Source organism: Dermochelys coriacea, chromosome 17 (assembly GCF_009764565.3).
Source record: "Dermochelys coriacea isolate rDerCor1 chromosome 17, rDerCor1.pri.v4, whole genome shotgun sequence".
Lineage (NCBI taxonomy): Eukaryota > Metazoa > Chordata > Testudines > Dermochelyidae > Dermochelys > Dermochelys coriacea.
The window spans coordinates 16,877,914-16,900,017 of NC_050084.1; the positions used below are offsets into that span (position 1 = coordinate 16,877,914).

At 43.9% G+C, this 22,104-nt stretch overlaps 1 protein-coding gene across 1 annotated transcript in view; it reads left to right on the forward strand.

Annotated features, from left to right (window-relative positions):
* The window catches only part of MYBBP1A (MYB binding protein 1a), an 81,148-nt gene that overhangs the window by 56,912 nt on the left and 2,132 nt on the right, over nucleotides 1-22,104 (forward strand). The window contains exons 24-26 of the mRNA XM_038376092.2: nucleotides 4,965-5,081; nucleotides 19,988-20,089; nucleotides 20,964-21,088. Coding sequence (XP_038232020.2) covers nucleotides 4,965-5,081; nucleotides 19,988-20,089; nucleotides 20,964-21,088 — 344 coding nt within the window. The remainder of the gene's footprint in view (nucleotides 1-4,964; nucleotides 5,082-19,987; nucleotides 20,090-20,963; nucleotides 21,089-22,104) is intronic.

A 22,104-nucleotide genomic window follows, 5' to 3' on the forward strand; every position in this document is an offset into this window, starting at 1 on the left:
CTCTGAATTTTCTGAACTGGTTTCTATAGTAGGTTTGGCTGGGGAACTAGATGGCTTATAGGACCCAGAATGGGATATAAAATTTTTCACCTGGTTACGGGATCTAAGCTAGCTCAGAATGTGGTTTCACTTTCAAATTTTCATTTCGGGGACATAAGGGTTGGGGTGTGTGTGTGGTGAGAAGTGATATGTGTGTCCTAGAAGTATCCTTGTCTAGTGGATTAAGCCCAGGTTTGGGAGCTGGGAGCTCCTGGGTATTCTGAGAAAAGGTTGTTTATCTGAATGTAATTTTCTTGAGCCTCAGTTTTGACACTTGTAAAATGGGGAGAATGATATGTCACGAGCCACAACTAAATAAAGGGTCTAATTGCACTTCTAGCGTGATCAATGACAAACTCCCTCTGACTCCATTGGGAACAAAGTTGTACTGCTTGTTTGTAAAGTGCCACATACATGCAGAGGGGTAGGAAGATTCGGTGGCGTAGGCAGGGATAGAACTTGAGCATTGCTGGCCTCTGTCCATGGGCTGAAATTGTTAGAACCACACTCCCTGTAGGGAGCTCTCCTGTGCACATGGTCAGTCTCTTTTGCCCCAACAAACATCCAGTTTAAAATGTAGGAAATCACAGATCAGATCAGGCCGATATTCCCTCTAGTCCATAATCCTGTCTCTGACGCTGGCCGGGACTCAGAGGAGGGTGCAAAAGATTATGGAGGAGCCAGGTATGAGGGACACTGCACACAAAGAAAACTGCTCCCTTATCTCATTCAGCTAGAGGCTGGTCTATGATCTAAACCTGAATGTGAGGGTTTACATCCCTTCCAAAACCCTTGGCTTTTTAAACCCTTGCCATTGTGTGAAAATGTTCTGCCAAATAAAAAAAAATGTTGCAGAATGGAAAACAGGCTAATGTCATTGGAAACTTTTTTCTGCACATACTTTTCACAGTTCTAATAGATGACTAATTGTTCGGGGCAAGGACAGCATAGAGCTCATTGTTAACTATAACGGTATTTTTATGTATACATGTGTACCCATAGCAGGGCATGTTTCTAAGCATCTACGTAAATAAAAATAAATAGCATTGGCTCATAGAAATCTTACATCCCTATAGGTTTTGCTGGTCTCTCTCTCCCTGGCCCACCTCTTGGATTGCCAGCACCATCTCTTGGACATAGAAAGAAATAATAGCCTAAATTTTCAAAAGTAAATAGTAATTTTAGGTGCCTCAATTCTTAGGCTATCTGCTTGAGTCACCTTTAAAAGAGCTGGGTTCTCAGGAAGTGCTGAGTACCCATTCTAAGAAAATCAGGTCCCCTTATGATGGGCACCCCAAATCACTAATCATGTTGCAATCTTAGCGTGTTCCTACATAGATTCCCTAGCTAAATTCTGACAGATTTGAACTCCTTGAGTTCCTTATGCATTGTGTTCACATCCTCAATGTACCTCCTTTCAGACAAGCTCTGTCCACTAAGGAAATATTAACTATAAAGAGAAGAGAGTAAGTGGTTTCTCAAAGCACCTGAAAGGAAATGGCTTGTGGATAATTTTGAGTTATAACTGTATTTCAGTGACTATTGTATTCCTTCCCAGCAGACTTTTTTCTTCCCCCTCTTAAAGTGTCATTATATAAATAAAAAGGAAAAGCTTCCTAGAGCAGCCCACTCAAACAGCAGATTATCCCTTCCTAATTTGTAATATTCTCTTAACTTCAGTAGGCACCCAGAGGCCGTTGTTCTGCAGGCAGCTTTTAATATGTGTCCAGCCTTCAGGTCCATAGCTTGGCATTTCTCATGGGGGTGCTCTCTGACAATATATCAGCTTGGTTTAGGACTAAAACTATTGTTAAGGGTTGGTAATTTCCAGTCCATTGCAGTGCTGTCACTCACCATGCCGGGCGCCTGGTGAGTTTCAGATGTCCACGATTGTCCCTTTTGTAGAGCTATAGTATCAAAGTTCCATTTTTACGTGCAAATAAAATGATATGAACAGGGACCGGTATTTGTACTTCTCTCTAAACAAGAGGGTGCTGAAGTTTGCTGCTGGTTTGTTGTGTTGGTTGATAGCTTTCATGCTATAATTTGGGACCTGCTGAAACTGAGCAGTTTCCTTTCTTTTACTTCCTCTCTTCAGGATTGTTTAATTTCTTGCCGTTTCCAAGGACAGTGAAGCATTAATGTTACCAGGCTTGATTTATCGATAGCCACAATTCATATGGTTCATTCAGTATGCAGTCTGACTGGAGCAGGACTTTGGCTGTAGAGTAGACAAGGAGGAATGTGGGCCAGGAGATTAAAACCAACCGTGACAGTAATTCTCGTTGCAATAGGTCAGCCTGTAACCTCTTAACTCACCATGCCTCTCACTCTGATGCAGAAGAACTAGTCCCAATGCCAAACTGAAGTCTGTGGGGTAAGATTATGATTATCTGAGAAGAGAAAAATTGCCTCTTGCATTAGCAATCTAGAAGATAAATGGGTGTGATGGGGACTTCAAGAAGTCTCTTGAAAATGGCAGCCATTGCAATTCTACCTGCCCGGAGAGCAAGTTCCATTGGAATAAAAACAACAGAAATAGAACTAAACCTTTCTTCCCAGCAAAGGTGGGATTGTTAAGGTTCATGGGCTACAGGAGTGACTCATCTTCAGGGCACATAGCAACCATGGTAGCAAGAATAGAGACATATACCGTGGAACCAGGCTTTTCACTTACGAACAGGAACTCCGTTAGCTGGGTTATTTCGAAGAAAATTGCAGCAGAGGTCATTCAATTGATGTTGATTTAACCAGAGTTACAGATTCCTACCACCACATGCCAGGCAGGAGCTCTCACCTACTTCTTGTAATTAAGAGGCATCTGTGGCTTATGAGACCAATTACAGCATGTCTGGGTGCATACACCGAGTGTAGTGGAGAGTTGCCTTTGTGCAATTACAAAGAGAATAGGTGACCCCTTTAGTAAATGAAAGGCGCAGTAACTCACTTGAGGGGCCAGACGAGATCATAAACCTAAATACGTCATCTCTCCTCTTGCAGTTTCAATAACGTTCGTCTAGGCAACTCATCTTGATTGCATCAGGGTGCAAAGCAAGAGAATGGTTCCTTTAAACTGTTTTAACAGCATCTCAGGACTATAGATTAACTCCAGGGTGCCGTCTTGCTTTTGTATTTTATTTATGTGAAATGCTGATCTTCTGGAGAGTCCTACCAGGGGCACCAGTGATAAAGCTGTATTCCAGAAGAGCTCAAGTAATTATTGGGTGGGAACATCACAGATCAGAAACAGGAGAATCAACAGTGACTAATAATGGCGGATGCCATTTTGGATACGTGACTTGAGACCTGAGTGGGACCTGATTTTTTCAATAAAGTGCTGAGCACATGCCCTCCAAATATCAGGCCTCTATGAAGTGTCTCAAAATCCCTAGTCCCTTGAGAACCTTGCTTGTCATCACTATTTAGTGACAATAGCAGGTGTCACTCGAATAGTTTACATGCCTCCAGCCTGCACCCTAAATTCCATACACACATACATGGTTCTGATTTTCATCTAGCTAAAATATTGCTGTTTACTCTAACCAAAATTATGCTATGTTCCCAATTATTATTTTTGTTGGATGTTAATTTGGCACCAAGTGTGGATTTTTAAAAAAAACCTCCCTGCTCACTGGCTGGAACTGTCAGTTTTAATTTACGAGCATCTCTGTCAGTGTGCAAAAGTAAAGCCAGTAATTGCTATTTCATTATTGCCCATTCTCTTCACAGTGGGCCTGATTCTCCTCTGAGGAGTTGTAATTCAGGAATAAATTTGATTAGATCAGTGGAGTTCCACCAGCATCACACAAGCTGCGTCCAGACTGTGGTGTGTACCTACATGTGTCAGTGAAAGGCTCTGGCCGTGGGGCAAGGTTCTGGCAGCGGGAGGCAGCAGGACACGTCATGCTAAAAATAGCAGTGTGTAGATGCCAGTACCAGGAGGCTGGGCCACCCCAGCCCAAAGCAGCTCCTTAAACCCTTCCATGCTAGCGTGGGGTTTATATACCCCATCACACACCCAGATTGAAATTAGCCCTTTGTGACTATATCTGCAGACAGCAATACGGTGTTTCTATCTGTGGTTAGAATTCACTTGCTCTTTTTCTTACTGACAGTTTGTTGTCAGGGAAGTGTCTCCTTTAAATCCTACAGCGTATTGACACTAATGGTTGGCATAGTGTCTTGATGTGTTTCTTTTGTTTGCTTTGTGCATTGCCTGTACCTAAATGAGGACTTAAAATAGAATCTCTGAACTAGAATTTTAAAAAAATTAAAATTTGTTAGTCTCTAAGGTGCCACAAGTACTCCTTTTCTTTTTGTGAACTAGAAGAGGACACGTGAGAAGGCTGCAAATTCCCGTTGGGTTTCTGTTAGATACTCCTCTTCAATGGTCCTGTTAACATGTAGGTTTAATGAGTGCGTTTTATTCCAGGGCTAGGCTGAGTGCTGTTTTGAGCTGCAGTTCCAGTTGAAATGGAACATTTGCTAGGCTGCCAACTCCAATCTTTTACGTTTTGTGTGTAATGCATTTACCAACAGAGCTAGAGCGCAATAAAAGGTAAAGTGACTGAAAAGGTTGCTTATAGATTTATGGAGACTATATACGTTGCACTTGGGCACACTTCTGCCATAAAAGGTTGATTCTGAAATAACGGTGATCTCTCCACCCGCTTGACTCGCATTTTAAAATGCATCTGTTCTACCGAATAATTCCAGTATGTTACTCAAGCGACTTGTGTTAGGAATGACTCTGAAAGGGAGAATGAATTTTCTGTGACAAAGCATTAACTGTGCTGGTGAGTCTAATGCAGACTATCCCCATCCCCATATTTAACTGGGAGTTTCAGTGATCTGTAGATAGGTGGCTAATGCCATCCACCAAAAAGAGCGGAGTTTCACACGTCCCTCTTTTCCTTCCATTCCAGGCACTGGCGTGCATGCTTCTCCAGAAGGCCCTGCAGACTCGGGATTTGAAGCTCTCCATGACAACGGAGGAGGAGTGGGAGGAGTTGATCAGAGAGAGTACCAATCAGATCACAGAGGTAATGAGAACTAGCAGGTTAAATGTGTGTCGTGCCCACTGGATGCCTTTTCTGCACCTGTGCCTCCTGGGCTCATAGGGCCAAATTCAGATGCGGTATAATCGCTTTGGCTCCATTAAATTGACTTCAGTGCATTTGCACCCTCTTACATTTGATCTGAATCTGGACCCCCTAGTAGCTAGCGAATGGTTTCTCTGGTGTTCATGCCCCATGAACTCCTGCATGCTGTAGGACATGGCCGTTTTGTGTCATATATAACAGGCATGGGATGCTTGGCTGTAGGTCTGATGCAAGAGTGTGTGGATCCAAGTGGGAGAGGCTAAGCATGAGGAATAAATTTGCATGGGTCAGAACATTTTAGATTCAATACACTAATGACATTTTGCATGTACCTTTCATTGGAGAATCTTGAGGGGCGTCATAAATAGTAATTTAACTTCGCAAAACCTCTGAAAGTTGCACCTGTTTTACAACTAGATAACCCTGTAAGCCAATGAGGTAAAATGACTTGACTTGCGTGCGGTTGTAAGTGGAACCAAGATTTAGAACCCAGGAGTCCTGGCTTCTGGTCCCCTGGCATAGCCCCGGACCACTTGCTGCTAATGGCAGATGGATATTGGCCAAGAGAACCCTAAAATCGTTTGTTCTAAAAATAGAATGATGCCAAGATTGCAGCACAGCGAGAGCAAAAGAATGATGGGTCCACGCTGCTTCTGGTGCTTTAGGAGGGAGTGTTCCGAAACGGTACATAGAGGGGGTCTCAATGAACAGAGAGGGCTTAATTTCAGTGACTCATATTGGTTAGGGTCTTACCTATATTATTATCATCTCTCCTAGTATAGTTTTCATTCTTCACATATATTTAATTGGTTATGATGGTCTTAAGTTTCTATAGCAATAAGCAATATTAGAATGTTGTCAACAGATTGAATTTTCCTTCATTGAGTAGGAACAAGAATCCCAAGCAAATCTATTTTAAGAAACTCGGGGATGACCTTTGTAGTACTCTCAAGAAATCAGGGAGTCTTGGGTTTCAGCAAAATGCATTTTATTAATGATTACATCAATGACACGATGGGTAGGGATCAAATCAACTATCCTCCTCCGCAAACCTTCTGTGTCACCATGTCTCTCTTTAGCCAGCAGGCCCTGTTATATACATGCAGGGCTCACAAGAGGGCCCTACGTCACATTAGTGATACCCATTGAATTTTACGATGCCTCCATGTCATTCAGTTCAGGATCCAGTGTTAAACAAGCTTTGGTAGCAACATGAACTGTTGCTGAGCTGAATGATTCTTCATCCCTTTCCATTTCTGCGGATGTTTGCATTTTAACAAAAACTGCCACAGTGTGGTCCAGGTAGATGGGGATTTTCAAGGAATCCTGAAGGAATTAAACTCCCAACTCCCACTGAATGTCAATGATATTTGGGCACCTACCCCCCTATGGCTGGAAAATCCCAGCTGTAGGATCTGAAACTTCACTGCCATGCACCAGATTTATACCAGTGTAACTTCTTTGAAATCAGTGCATTTACACTGGTGTATAACTAACATCAAGAAGTGCAGAACTAGCCCCATAAAATGCTGGTTAAGTGCTAAGTGTGGTGGTGGGGGTTAACAAATACACGGTATACAATTCCTAATTCATTGTAAAATGATTTGCCTGTTTCAGCGATTTAGTGCATTGCGAGGTTGAACATTGTGCCAGAAAATTGTTTCCAAAGTTACAAACATTGTAACAGATCTTGCTGCAAAAAGAGCACCTGGTGTTGTGGGGTGTTGTTGTACGAGTAACATAGACAGTGCCTGACTGATAGCACTAGAAACATGCAGTGGCTTGGTGGTCAAGTGGAAAGATTCTTACCAAGTGGGCACAGGTTCAAATCCCGGCTAATCGCCAGGAGAAAAAGGCGCATGACAGATCCAGTGATTAGAAGCTGAAGCTGGACAAATTCAGACTATGAATAAGGCAAACGTTTTTAAGTGATGGTAATTAACCATTGGGACAACTTACCTAGGAACCTGGTGGGTTCTCAGACTTTTCAAGGATGTGTCTATACTTTGAGCTGGGGGTGTGAGGAGACAAACTGGCGTGACCTCTCATCAAGCTAATGTGCTTAGAGACTATTCCTGCTCTGGCAAGTGCAGCAGGGAGGAAGCCACCCCGAGCACGTACCTAGCTGTGTCTCTGACAGGCATATTCGTGGTGTGACTAGCCTCTCTTGCCGCTCTCTGCCATGTCTGCGTTCTGTTTTTAGTATGTTGGCTCAATCAAAGCAACCGTGTATTGAGCTGGAAATTGCACCTTCACCTTATAGACGTACCCTCAGTCAAGACTGGACATTTTTTTTTTTTTTAAAGGCACTAGTTCAAAGAGATGTGAGAGGCTTGATGCAGTAGCTTTTGGGTGAGGTTCTTTGGCCTGTGTTGTGCAGGAGGTCAGACGAGGTGGTATCTTGATTCTTTCTGGCCTCAAAATCTAGGAATACTTTTGTTTACCTACAGACTAGGTAGGGCATAGGAAGAGGCAGGAGGAGCTTCTTGCTCACTAGGGGGTTCAGTCTCTATTGCCTGCTCAGCCCATGATCCCTCTGCAAACTTGGCCAGCGAGGGTGCTGTTCAGTGCCTGCTGTGTCAGACTTCTGAGATGTGTCCACTGGGAACAGGATGGACACCAATAACCCATTACATACCGGCAACTGGGAGGTGGTAACAGAACTCGCTGGCTACCAATGGGAGGGTGAATTTAGACGCGAAACGCTCAATAGTCTCCAAATGTCCTGCACCACCCACCGAGCTATCTGTTTCCCAAAGAGGTGAAGGTGTGAGTGCAGCGTCTGAGATAATTTGAAAAGCCAGAACTTTTAAGTGGCTCTTTGCTAATGCGTGCACCAGCTGTTTAAACAGCAGCACGACTCGCCAGGGAGCTGTGGTCAGGGGGGTTCAGTTCCATTCTAGCAGTGGTCTGTCGGGTTTGCAGCAGCAATGCCAGTGATTTCCCAGCAGTCAGGGGGCAGGAAGTGGGAGGGGCGGATAGGGGGCGGGGTCCAGGCTGTTTGGGAGGCCCAGCCTTCCCTACCCGGCCCTCCATACAGTTTTGGAACCCTGATGTGGCCCTCAGACCAAAAAGTTTGCCCATCCCGTCCTAGTTCCACAGCGGGTACTTTTTAAAAAATATAACATTAGTGCAGCTTTTAAAGTTGCCCTGATTTGGGCACCTAGCCAACATGATGGTATTGCCTATGAAAAAGGAATAATAATACTTGCCACTCGAATAGCACCATTCACCTGAGGCTCTCAAAGAGCCTTAGCTATGTTTATTAATAGTAATAGTAATAATAGTACCTATTCTTACATAGCGCTTTTCATCAGTAGACCTGAAAGCACATTTGAAAAGGAGGGTTCAGCCATCACGTTGTTGAGGTAATCACTAAATAAAAACCATTTCACTGGAACCCGAGACTCCCAGCTTCCTGAAGAGTAGCCCAAACGTCGTTACCCCTGTTTTGCAGATGGGGAAATTGAGGCACAGGGAAGTGAAGTGACTTGCTCACGGTCATGCAGTGGGCCAGGGGCAGAACCAGGAATAGAATCCAGGTCACCTGAATCCCAGTCTAGTACTCTCTCCACTACTGCCTCCCGATTAAACCTTGCAACAGCACTGTGTTAGAGAAGTAGCATTATCCCCATTTTGCACATGGAGAAACTAAGGCACCATGTGCTCCAGTGAATTACTCAGGGTCACACAGTAAGTCCAGTGGCAGAACCTAGGACTCCCGACTTCCCAGCCAGGAGATTCCTCCAGCTTCGCTATATGTTTTCATGGAGTGGGGGCCATGCATACATTGGTTTTGCAGATTATTGGCCAAAATCGCTAGCCGATGTCGCTACATTATAAAGATCTCACTTCAGATGCAGCTGCCCTGAATTCTTCTCACCTTGGTGCATTCTCTCACCCTCTTGTATCTGTAGAGCTCAGTTTTCTCTTTGTCCTCCTGTCCTGCTGCTGTCCTGCCTTTAAAGTCGTCTCAGGGCCAGTGACCCATTGATAAAATTTGGTTAGGAGCCAATGTAATTCTCAGCCTTGGACAGACTGTTTGAGTGCATTATCAGAGACCTCTTTTCTGTGGCCAAGTCTCTAATGCTGCATGACCAACCCCCCGTCAACTCTTGCAGAGGGATGCTGCAACTGAGGTTGTAAATAGGTGCTGAGAGTTGAAAGCCAGAGGGAAATGGAGAAGAGTTAATGAGATGTGTCACTGGAAAATTGGTACTTTTATTACTGAGTCTTTGTGGAAAACCTGTCTGTGAAGGTCAGTCTTTTCTTGGCTTGTCAACAATGGTTTGCTGGTTGGTTTTTGTTTTGATCTGCCTTCTCCTGTAAGTGCATCCTGTGATGGCCTAGATTAGTTTTTAATTTCCTGTCAATGTAGCATCCTGTACACAGGGAAGGGTCAGCAGGCAGTGCTGCTGTTCCTGTGCTCAACCCATCACTGTGCTGAGAAACTTGTGCCGAATTTGATACCACATCAGACCGTTAGCCTGTCTACCCTGGAATGAAGACTCTGGCTATAGCCAGTAACTGAGGTATCCAGAGGAAAGTGCAAACGTCCCAGGCTGTGATGCACCTATTTGTGTGTGTTTGTGAACCCCTCCACCCCCATGGGTGATCATTTTAGGCCTTGTCTACATGGGAAAGTTGTGTTTTGGTTTTTTTTCTCCATATAATCTCTGAGACATGAATTTAATGTTGATCTAGTTCTGCCATTATAACACCCCATGTGGACGCTTTTGGGGGTTAGTTTATGTTTATGTTGCTTAGGAAGAGGTTTAAGCTACACTGGAAAAAGTCACTAGTGGGATTAGAGTTTACATGGTGGGGGAGAGGGTGAAACCATATAACTGGTCAAACTTTCCCATGTAGACCAGCTTTAGTCTCCAGAGTGCATGACATTTGATGATCTGTGTTGGTGTCTTAATTTGCATGGCTGTGAAAATCACCAAGTCCTTTTTAAAACATCCAGCCACAATGTGTGTCCTGATGATCTCCCGAGCCAGGGAGTCTCTGTGTGTGTCTGTGGGCACATCTCAGCAGCAGCTTGTGTGGATGTGCCTGTGCTAGCTGTAAGCTAGCCAGCTTGCTGAATGGCTGTGCAGATGCAACAGCGCTGTTAAAGTGCTCTATGGACACTGAATATTGCTGGGAAAGCATTCAGTCGTGTTTGTTCCATCCTGCGCACCCTGGCTATCCTACAGTTTGTCTTTTTCAGTATTGTTATATGGCTTTTAAAAACCCCAAAGCTTTAAACTCAGGAAAAAAAATAATTTTCTGCATGAACTTGTTTTTGCAGATTTTTTTTCCATGTCTGTCAAAATAAACGTTGCATAGAAAAATGTAGAGTCCTCCAGTGAAGCTCTTTTGAGTGGGATCTGTTCGGTCTCTTACGTGGCCAGGGACAAAAGATGGTTTGATTCGCTTCCTTCCCCACTCGTTAACGACCACATCCCCATTAACACTGATCCTTTCCAGGCTAAGTAATTGTGCCCTACCATCCCTGCCTGCACCTCCTGCTTCCTGCACTATCAGCTGCATGCATATAACTGGACAGCATGGAATTCACCCGCCTTTCTGCACAACCTCCATAAATGGGCAGAAAGGGAAACAAATTTTGAGGTTCGAGTCTGATTTCTCACCAGCTAATCGTTCTGGGGAGGAGATAATATGCTGCCTCCTCCATAGTGTTGGTGGTAGCTACCATATTGTTTGGGAGTATGGTTTGATAGCCCTTCCTTAATGTACAAATGGAGAAGAGTTCTCCCATTTCACGGATGCTGCCAATGCTGGACCTGTTCCGTGGGTAAACGGAGGTCATCTTTCTTCAGGCCTATCCATTTGAAACCTTTTGCCCTCACTGAAATTAAATGATTGAGCAAACTGTAGTTGGTTGTGGCCAAAGATGATGAGTGTGGGGGCTTGGTGGAGCTGTGAAAGTTTTGTGCTTTTGTATCCATGAGGTCATAGGTTAGGGCCTGGCTCATCTGTTGCAAAAGTAGTGAAAATCTGCCAGAGTGGTAGTGGTTAGGATGCCGCAGGCTCCTTGGGTGACCTTAATCAAGTCACTTAGCCTCAGTTCCCCATCTGTAAAATGTGGATAGTAGCACTTCCTTACTCTCAGGGGTATTATGAGGATAAATACATGTGCGATTGTGAGGTGTTCATATAGCATGGTGATGGGTCCCATAAAAGTACCTAAGTTTTAATACTTTGGGGGTTTTTTATTAAGCTGTTGATTTTTTTTTTCTTGGCCCTAACTAGAGGAATCCTTTCTACTTGCAAATCTCTGTGTAACAATGAGGGAGTGAACTTCGCTCTAAACATTAGAGTGGACTTCCTGTAATTTGAAAAGCTCACTGTGCTGTTTGCTGGGCTGGAAAATAACCTTCAAAGCAGGAGTTTCCTTAGCAATGTTTGGGTGTACCAGGGGATGTGAGGTAGTGAAAGGTGCAGACATCTGGCATAGTACTCCATCACTAATCTGTACATCCATCCATCAGCAACCAGGCCTGTTGTGTGGGAGGAGGGAAGGATGGGGATAGCGCGCGGCATGTGGAAAAAACACAGCTTGGCTGTGGGTTTTGTTTGACTGAATGGAAGATTCACCCCACAGAGCTGTGACTGATACGTCAGGTGAAGGGCTGTTTGTTGTATATAATGAAGTATGCTGGAGGGTGTGCTAGGGATATAGCATTTTGAACTGGTGCCAGGGCCCTGAACTAGGAAACCAGCCCTCCTCTCTCAGTAACAGAATCATTATCTGGGATATCGCTGTGTTTCTTATCAGCCTAGACTAACTGTTCCCACTTCAAAAGTACCAGGCAAGAAGACATACTGCTTGGGGCTCCCTCAGGTTGCAGAGTGCCCCACCCTGAAATGTAAAGGCTTTGAGACGTGTTGAACCTGTAGGGCCTGTTTCATTGCCATGGTGTCTTTCCACTTACCACCCCCCAGATATTTCAGGGAAGGAAGGGTGTCTCTCAAGTTAGGGTACTGGCCTTTGGGCTCTGGAGATACCGGTTCAACTCCCTGCTCTGCCACAGACTTCCTATACAACCCTGGGCATGGACTTATTCTCAGTGGGTCCTGAGGCACAGCTGTGGTTGGCCTGGGTCAGCTGACTTGGGGTTGCAGGGCTCGGGCTACAGGGCTAAAAATCGCAGTGAAGGCCCTACAAGGCAGGGGAAGGTGAAATCTCAGAGCCCGGGCTGCAGCCTGAGCCCAAACATCTATGCAGCTGTTTTTAGCCCTGGGAGCTCAAGTCAGTTGACCTGGGCTCTGAGACTGGGTGCTGTGGGGATTTGCATTGCAGTGCAGATGTACTCTCTGTCTCAGATCCCCATCTGTAAAATGGGGGTCTTAGCACTGTCCCACCTCACAGAGATGCTCTGATTAAAGATAGCAAGGTGCTCAGATGCTACCATAAGTATTTGAGAGAGAGAGACAGCTTGGGCTTTGGATCAGCGCGGCTATTTGTTTGCTTGTCTATTTTTTTAATACCTAATGTAACTTAAAGCTTTTGGCAGGAGTAGGGGGAAACTCAAGGTCTTACACATTTTATACGACCATGGCTCTGGTTCTGCAAACCCCAGCATGCACGGCGACTCCCCATTGACTTCAGTGGAGCCCTGCACAAGTACAGAGATCCAGCAGCACAAAGCAGCAGGATCGGGTTCTGGGTTTGTATTTTGTTCTGTTTTTAAAGGTCAGATTTGTAACTGGTTGAGGAGTATGACTGCACCTGATTTCACAAAGTTATCATAATGGTGCTTGCAAATCAGGTAACTGCATGTAAACAGCATATCTATCTTACCTGCATGTTTAGTTACCTTGAATTATACCTGGTATAATTACCACAGGAATTGTGTATCCAGACTGGGTGTGCAAGTGTGTACCAGTTTGGCCTCCAGAGTTATATTAAACATGGGAGTGAGCCTGTGACCTGTTTTTAAGAGGGAAGCTGAGGGCATTTCTCTTCTGCTTTCCCTTCCCTTCTGAAGTTTCCTGGCTACAAATGTGCAATAATTTCCTAGCCTAGGACTATATTTCTCTTTTTCCTGTGTGTGAGTGTGTGTGTGTTTCTTCATCACTTCTATAGAGGTTACATGTGCTATTTACTGTCAGTTCTACATGCATGGCCCCCACTGCTGTAGTATCTGAGACCTTAACCAACTCTGGTGTCCTCACCTCTGTGATGTAGGCATGTGCTATTATCCCCATTTCACAGAGACACATTGAGGCACACAGATACTTGCCTAGGATTATACAGGAAGCCTGTGGCTGAGCAGGGAATTTGAACCCAGGTGTCTCGAGTTCCAGGCTAGCCCCCAAACCACCAGACTGTGCTTGCTCCTACTCTGATCCTCTGTTGAAGACCAGTTTTTGTGTCTCTCACTGGCTTTAGTAACACTGGAAAAATAATGAATTGGAAAATTCCAGATGTGCTTTGCACTCCAGACAGCAGCCCTATAGGCAGCAAGGCTTAGATTAAGAAATGCCACACACTAGCAATGGCAGAAGCCTTCAGAGGCAGCAGATCCCCTGTGTATCCACCTCCACCATTTGAACATGAGCAGGATGAGGTAGAGACTCTGCTGCTGGTATTTGGCTTGGAGTGAGATGGGAATTCCAGCTGTGAAAACTGCCTTCATATTTTTTCCTCTTGGAGAACTACCTGTCCAAATACGCTGACAACTCAGACGTGCTAGAATGATTTAACTGGCGAAGGTGTTGCTGAGCTGAAATCTGGGCTGAGTTTCCTTGTTAAGTGGCATTGGTGGTTCTTGGGGTAGCGACAATGGAAACAGTAGGAAATAATGTAATTGGCTAATAGTGCCAGTGTGGACATAAAGGATGTCCTAGATGGTTAGAGAGGGTGACAGGGTAATTTGATCAGTCAGCTGTCCTTGTGAAGGATCTTTAACTACAAGTTCCATAACCTTGAACAAGTCATTTCACCTCTCTGTCTCTGTTTTCCCTTGTATAATAGGAGGATATTTATCAACTTTGCAGGGGTTTAGTTAGTATCTTGCGAGGATGTTACAGATGCCTGAAGTATTATTAGAATAGTTAAATATTTGCTGTATAATGTGGTGTGCCATCTGTTGTTTGGTAATCACTTCTGCTTTACATTTGTAAAATGAATTTTAAAAGTTTGAGCTTTCAATAGTAGAAATTGCATGCCATATAGTCACTTGCATACCTAGACAGACAATGCAGAGGTTTGTGGGGGCGTGAAGAAAACCAAACCCTCATTCAAGCATGTGACGTACAAACAGTAGTCTGTGCTGCAGGTGGCAAGAATACTTGGGCTGATATTTATCAAAGCTGCTGATGCGATTTGGAGATAATTCTCATTAAAATGGGCTGACCCACAGCTGGGAAACAAATGCCTACAGGGACTGAGGACCATCAGAAACCTCACCACCTTCCATTTCAAATGAAAAGCATGTTGCATTGGCCCGCCTTGTCCAATGTAAACACGGTGCAGCATGTATAATAACTTAAAAAATCCTCCCTTGTGCATGCCTCTCCCTCTGTGGAGAGGATTAAACACTTGTGACAGAAGTTAGCCGCTTCGCGTAATGCACTGCTGGAAAGGTGCACAGATACTATGGCGATGAATGCAGTGTAAGAAGCTACGTACAATAGAACGGGAATTGGGTGCCCAAGGCTTCCTAGGCAGCTTTAATCATCTCAGCTGTAACGTGCACAAGGATTCTAATAAACTGATGTGCTTTCACACTTGGAGGAAAATATCTTCATTGCCCCCGTCAAAACATGAGCATGAGCTGGAAGAGAAACCCAATAGGTTAAACTGTGTCTCGATCCGATTTCATTAAAATCATTCTCTCCAGCTTCTGCACCATTGAAGCTTGCACAAGCTGCAAGAATTAATATTGGCTTCTTCTGTGCTGGGTGGTTGCCAATCATTTGTCTGATTGAGCTTATCACCAGTAGCAACTTCCACGTGATCGTTTTGGTTGGTGGGTGTTTACATAGCGCCAACAGTATGCTGGAGTCTTCTCGAGATTTTGCCCTGGCATAACTAAATCTAAATACCCTCTCACATGCAAACTAGCTACATCAGTGCAGACAGGTACAAAGCAGGGTTTTTGTTGATGTAACTTAGCAAAGCACTTAAGTCAATGGGACGAAAGCCCATGTTTTACTGCACCAGTGTAACTGCATCAGTTTAGTTATATTGAAATCCATCGAGATTAAAGAAATTTGCACCAAAGACCTGATTTCAAAGGTGACAAACCAATACTGTTTTAATTTCAGTGAGAGCTGCAGGTGTTTAGTACTTCTGAAAATTAGGCAATAGGTAGTTCAGGACTGATCTTGCTCCCACTGAAATCGGTGGGAGTCTTTCCTTTGATTTCAGAGGGCTCCGAATCAGGCCTCAAACCCAATGGCATGGTGCTAGTGCCTGGGAATCAAGAATTCAAACTGAATAGAAAATATTGAGCCTCTGTCTACCATTTCTCTAAGCTCAGGCAATGACACAAACAGCAGACACGGTGGAAAGTCAATGGGGATTTTGAAGTCTTTGTTTTAATGATCAGAAGTGGTGTTAATTTTCAAAATGTCAAATAGTTTTTTCTCTTCAGTTTCCCCCTTCCACCCTTTGTTTTTTCTGTGTAGATTATAAGATCTTCAGGGCAGAAGTCTCTCTCACTAGGTATTTGCCATAAGGGGCCCCCCACTCTTGAGTGATCTCAGCTACCGGAATACAAAGAATAATGCTAGCCTGGTAGCATCCTATTTTACTATTAACAAGGATCGTTTTAATACAAATCTATCTCTGCTTTGTTGGTTTAAACAAATAATTGACTTGCTGATTTTTTGTGGGGAGAGGGGTAAGTGGAATAAATGGAATGTGCATTGTCTCTGGAATAATTTCATGCATGTGAGTATTTTTAATTACACGGCTAATATTTGTTTTGTTTTTCCTTTTACCTGAGAGACTTCAGAGCCATTGACTCGTGTGTAACCTTGGAGGTTATTGATAGGTCTGGCATAGGGAAGCATCGTTTCTACCCACCCAGAGGGAGTAATCAGCAACTTATTGAAAGTCAAATGGAGTGATGGTGTGAATTCTGCAGAACATGGTGGCATTCCATTGCTGGCTCTGATTGGTAGATGTGGAGCATTTGGTGGACCTGATCATGAAATGATTGTATTTTTGTAAGAAATTTAATTCAGGGGTGTGGAATCCCTTAAAGATAATGAGCTACCTGCTACTCCGATAGTTATACAATGATATGTTTCCACTTTATTTTTCTGTAAAGGTATGCATCAGATTGTCTTGCCAGCTGATCTTTTACCCTGATGTTGCAATCTACAGTCAAAGAAGGAGCTTCCCTGGTGCAATAGAATTCTTTATACTCCTCAGAATCTGCTGTACATAAGGGGTTTGTTTCTGATTTCATTTACTCTGATGTAAACCAGGAGTAACTTCTCTGAAGCTGTTGGAGTTGCCTTGGTGTGGCCATTGGGTCAGAATGAGACCTATGTTCTATGTGATCCAGTGGGGATAAGTGTCTGGGTGGGTGCTCTGATGATGTCTGTTTCAGGTACTTATCACCATAGAATCTGCACTCTTCACACTCTTTAATGTATTTATCCTCAAAACACCCTGGGAGGCAGGGCAGTACCATTAGCCCCATTTTACAGGTGGGGAACTGAGGCACAGAGAGGCTGAGTGACTTGCACAAGGCCACACAGGAAGTCTGCGGCAGAGCCGGGAACTGGTCTCCTGACCACTGGCGCATCCTCCTGGACATTTGTAAATGTTAAAGAGGATTTCTTTACTTTTTTAATTCTATTTTATGTTTGAAGTAGGTAAAGTTCTGCTAGAGGTGAGCGAACAATTCTCAAGGGAATTTTATTCGGCAAATGTAGTCCTTTTCCTAAACTATTCGTGAATTGTCTGAGACCAAACTGCAATCTTTATATATCTGTTTGCTATTTGAAATTGAACTGGCTGATACAGGAGCCTTGACAGCTCAGTGTAGATAGGATCTTGAGTTGCAGAAGAAAAAGAGGAGTTTCTGAAGAGACTCAACAGGTTGTAGTTGTGAATTCATAACCTAGTGTGTGTGTTCCAGGACTCCACATATGATGTCACTTGGCACACAGTCACATTGAGGCACTTTCTGCAGCGGTCGGTGCCTTTTCGCACTTGTCCCGCATGTGAACTTGTGGCTTTCCTGACTTGTTCCAGATAAACTCTCTCCCCTTTCCCCACATAAACAGTATACAGTCATTCTCACCCCCTTGGTGGCATTTGGCTTAATTGCAGCATGGATTAATTTAAATCAAAGCAATTTAAATAATTGATTTTAAATCAGCAAGCAGGAAACCTTGATTTAAATCATCAATTTTAATCTTGTACTTTTTAGTTATTTTCCTAAAGGAAGTTTGATTGTCACTGGTTAGTAACCATTAATACATGCTGATTTGCAGCTAAATATAGCCTCTACACTAAATTTGGTGCAGTTTTTTGCTAATCAGAGGATACACTATGTCTATACACATTCATTTAAGCAATTAAATATCTTAACTTATATTTATTCAGATTCTTAATTTTCAAAATGTGTATGTTGGGGTAAATGATGCATTTCTTATTTACTAGATGATTATTTTTTCACCTATACTGCTGAGCTCCCTGTCAGCATCAACAAGCGCCTTTGAATGTACTGGATACATAAGGCATAGAAGTTTATAAAAGTTTATCAAAATATGTTTTGCATTTAAAACTGATTTATTAAACAAAGGAAATATCTGTAGTTAGTCAATTGAGCTGATTGTTTTGGGTCGCCCTGTCCTTCAGGATTTCAGAACTAGTAGATCTCATTCTTTTAGGCCTTGTTTTCCTCTTCTAATTTATGAATAAAAATAAGTGTTCCTGCTTTTTGAACTCCCAGTTGGTTTCTTAACTTTGAATGAACTAGTCATTGAATTGAACTAGTTGAATGAACTGAAATGAAGAAAATATTCTCTCCGCAGCTGTGGTTTAGCACTTCAACACACTCTGATTCTAGGTGCTTAGCCAGTGATTGCCTCTAGTTTAGTGGTTTGACTTTCTTTGAAACTTGACAGCCAACCTGTACCATTTAGTATTTTTTTTATCTTTAAAGTAAATTATTTTAATAGATTATAATCTAAGTTTAGACACTAACATAGGTTATCATAATTTAAAATGTAATGTTAAATAGTTTTTTTAATGTAAAAATATGATTGATTTAAATCATAGTATTCTTATCCACTGTGCTTTATTGGTAACTTGAATAATAATAATAATAATAATACCAGGAGGTAAATCTGAGCCTAAACTTTCTCCACCAGCCTGATTGTTCCATCTTTTCTCTGCCTCTACTTCACTCTAGCCCAGATGGTCATGTGGATCTCTCCATAGCAGTCCAGATTTGTTGACCTTCAGAGAATGTTGCATGGCTTTTGAGGGGAATTTATTTCTTATTTTTTGCAGCATGGTTATCAGGGGAGTTGATGTTTGGTTTGTTCCCTTTTCACTGCATTAACTGTAATTGCCTGAGGTACTGAGGAGATGAAGATGGGAGTGAAAACTTTTGTTGGACTGTTTTTTTTAAAAAAACCTAAATCAATAACTATTCTGCTGGAGTTGAGAAGTCACAACCCACCACCATAGAACCTAGGATGTGCCCAGAGCAGGGTGTGCATAGTGCAGTGAGGTAGCAACACTGAGGACTAAGGCTAAGATTTTTGTCACGGATATTTTTGGTAAAAGTCATGGACAATAAAAAGAAAAATTCAGAACCCGTGACCTGCCTGTGACTTTTACTAAAAATATAAGTGACAAAATGGGGAGTTCAGCTGCAGGGGCCCACTCCCAGCGCTAGGGGCCCCCAACACCTGTGGGGGCTTGCAGCTCCAGGGTCCCCCACTGCCCGCAGCGGCTCAGAGCTCTGGGGTGGCCAGGAACTCTGGGGACCCCGCTGCTCCTGGCCACCAGGGCTGAAGTCACAGAGGTCACTGGAAGTCACGGACTCTGTGACTTCCGTGACCGCGATGAAAAAATCGTAGCCTTATTGTTGACTCCACTATAGACAGATTTTTACTTAGGCACCTGCATTCAGGATTCTAACACCTGTCAACAAAGACCCAGCATCTCTGTGCAGGGTGGCTTCTGCTGCTGCCCTTCATGCTTTGTTTTCCCTTCTTCCCCCTCATAAATAAATCTGGCCTCCTTTTAACCCATCTCCACTACCGCTTGCGTGGCTCTGCTTTAAGCCGCAGCATGTTGGTGTCTCAAAGCCTTCAGTGCATAAAGGAAATACAGAGAGATCTTTTTTTCCCCTCTCCTTTTTGGTGAATGTACACTTGATTGACAAGATTCCTCTTGGGACTGGCGATTGGCGCTTCCTAGACATATGTTGTAATAGAGTTTTGCATTAGCACTTTGTGGGTAAATCCCCGGTCCTGCAGCTGTTGAACTGGATGGTGGTCTCTCAGTAGAAGCTGTTTTCCAGCAATGGATTTCTCCTTTTAGCGGGTGAGATACTAACTTTCCTCTTTTATCCCGCGTACAGAAGTAGGTCTCTAATTGCTGCAGTCTCCCAGCAATGCAGGATCGTGCCTTGCTTTATTCGGTCACATTTATTACCCAAGCGGTAGCGGTTCCTGGCACTTAACTTCTTAGGCTCTCCTGCAGTCTGATGCCTCTTGCCTTTCTGAGTGTTTTACTGATGTTTTAAACCTGCAAATTGCTTGTTGTCTGCTTTCTCTTGAGGGAAGTTCTTTGTTTTTTTTAGTTTGATGCACCTTCCTTTTAGTTTGATGTTCCTTCCTTCGTTTTGCAGAGTTTGAAGGCGGTGACGGAGTTCAAGGTGAAAGTTGACCAGGAGAAAGTCATTAAGTGTTTGGAGCTGTTGAACTTCCTCATCAAAACTGTGAACCAGCAGGTGAGCCCACACTTTGGGCGAATTTGTGATCCCTTCCAGGTTCAGTCCATCATACATGCTGTTGACAGGCCTGCTGCTTCAGTCAGCAGCTGTCCTGTTTGCATCCTGCATGAAGATCTGTTTCCAAATGTTGCACTGGGCTTTTAACCAGATGGCTCCCACTGAAGCCAGTGCAAGTCCCATGTCTATATCCCTGTACAGCTTTTAGAAAATGAGTTAGAAGCTGAGTTTGATGACAGAAAAACCCTTAACGTCCACAATAATTATAATAACACCTGTCTTATATAGGGCCTCTTGAACTGGCCCTGCTTGGACAAGTCACTTCCCCTTTTCTTGAGCCTCAGTTTCCCCATCTGTAAAATGGAAATAAGGATACTGCCCTACTTTGTAATGTGCTTTGAGATATCTGGGTGGTGGTTATATTATTATATGAAGAGACAGAGCAGAGTGCGTGATTAGCTTTGATTCCAAAAAAGGATAAAACTGCATTAAAGGCCCCTTACAAAAATGCTTTCCTAACATCCCTTTCTCGTGCAAGCAATACTGTGTTGCTATAGGGGCATTATGGGACTAGGAATGGGAGGGTGGGTGTCTGCAAAATGGCAGATGGGTTTGAAACCAGGATAAGCCACGCAGGTGCAAGTCAGTTTTGACACAGATGCAATGTCTTTGCACTAGAGGTATGTACTAGGGCATGTCCCCCAAGATAGACAGTCCCTAAGGAAGAGAAAAGCCTAGAGGCTGCTGGGAACTGGCTGAGGGTTGAGGTTTGCCTGTTGTAGCTTTTGGTTTAAGGAATAGCTGGGTGCAGTGCCACTGTGAATGAGGTTTGAATGCAGTTCACTGTCTTCATTTACTACAATTCTCCTTGCAGAAGCTGAATGTGGAGTTGACGGAGCTGAGTCAGGCACTGCAAGCTCTGAGCCAGCAAGAGGGGTTTGGGAAATCTGTGCGCCTCGACAGTCTCTACTGGAACGTCATGAAGCTGCTGGGATTTGCGTATGTACCCTCAGCTCCGGGGCCTCTACGCCAGTTTGTGCATCAGGCTTCTCAGTTTGGGGAAATAGGAAGAAACAGATCAGTGCCTTTGCCATATAGGAGACTGAATGTCAACCTGACCTGAGCTCATGGGGCTGGTGGAGTTGGGACCTCATTAGGCCAAGTGCGGTATGTACAGGTGTCTCGTCACCCTGGGGAAAGGATAACAAGCTCTCCCTGATCTTGGATCACCTTCAGTTAGCTGCTGTGCTGTCTCCGGACACTTCACTTTGCAGTGAAGACCAACCTTCAGCTGGAACTGAGTTGCAGCCCAGGGCAGACGGGCGGTGAAGGAATTTCTGGAGGGGTGTGGTTTGCCATTCTACCCCTCACTGTGTGAGTATGACTAGCTATTGCGGAGGCAGTCCTGGATGAGGAGAGCAGAAATACCCAACCAGTGGGTCTGAGTAGCAAGCAGGTCAGCCATTTCAGAAATGATTTGTGATTTTTGGGTGCCCTGCTTTCTGGATGCCCAAATTAAAATGCTTTAGTGGGTAGGGTGCCCAGGTCCTTCTGAGGTGCCTCAGGTTAGATTCTCAAGATCACTGGTCACTTGTGACCATTGCAAGAGATCCGGAGGGTGAGGCCAGCCAGTTTAGGTGACTGTTTTAGGCTCCTGCCCCTTCCTTGAGCTCTGTTATCCTGTGAGTTTCTGTGAGTAGGGAGCACATTAGTTTCCGCATCTCTCAGCAAGGCTTTAAAACCCTCTTGGAATAACAGGTTGGGAGTCAGGCACAGGGGCTGAATGTGTCTTTTATCTATCAGATCGAGCGGGTTAGTTGTTGGGCTGTATTTAACTTCTGCCCAAGGACAGAAAGAAATGCTTGGTTCCTGGAAATCTGTCTTGTGTGCAGGCTAAAATCAAACTTTACAGCTTTGCCACTTCCTGGTGGTGGCGTCAGTTTAATTATTATGCAGACATTAGAAGACGTGATCCAGGATCTGTAGGGGAGGGACTTGTGGAGTGTTTGTGTGTG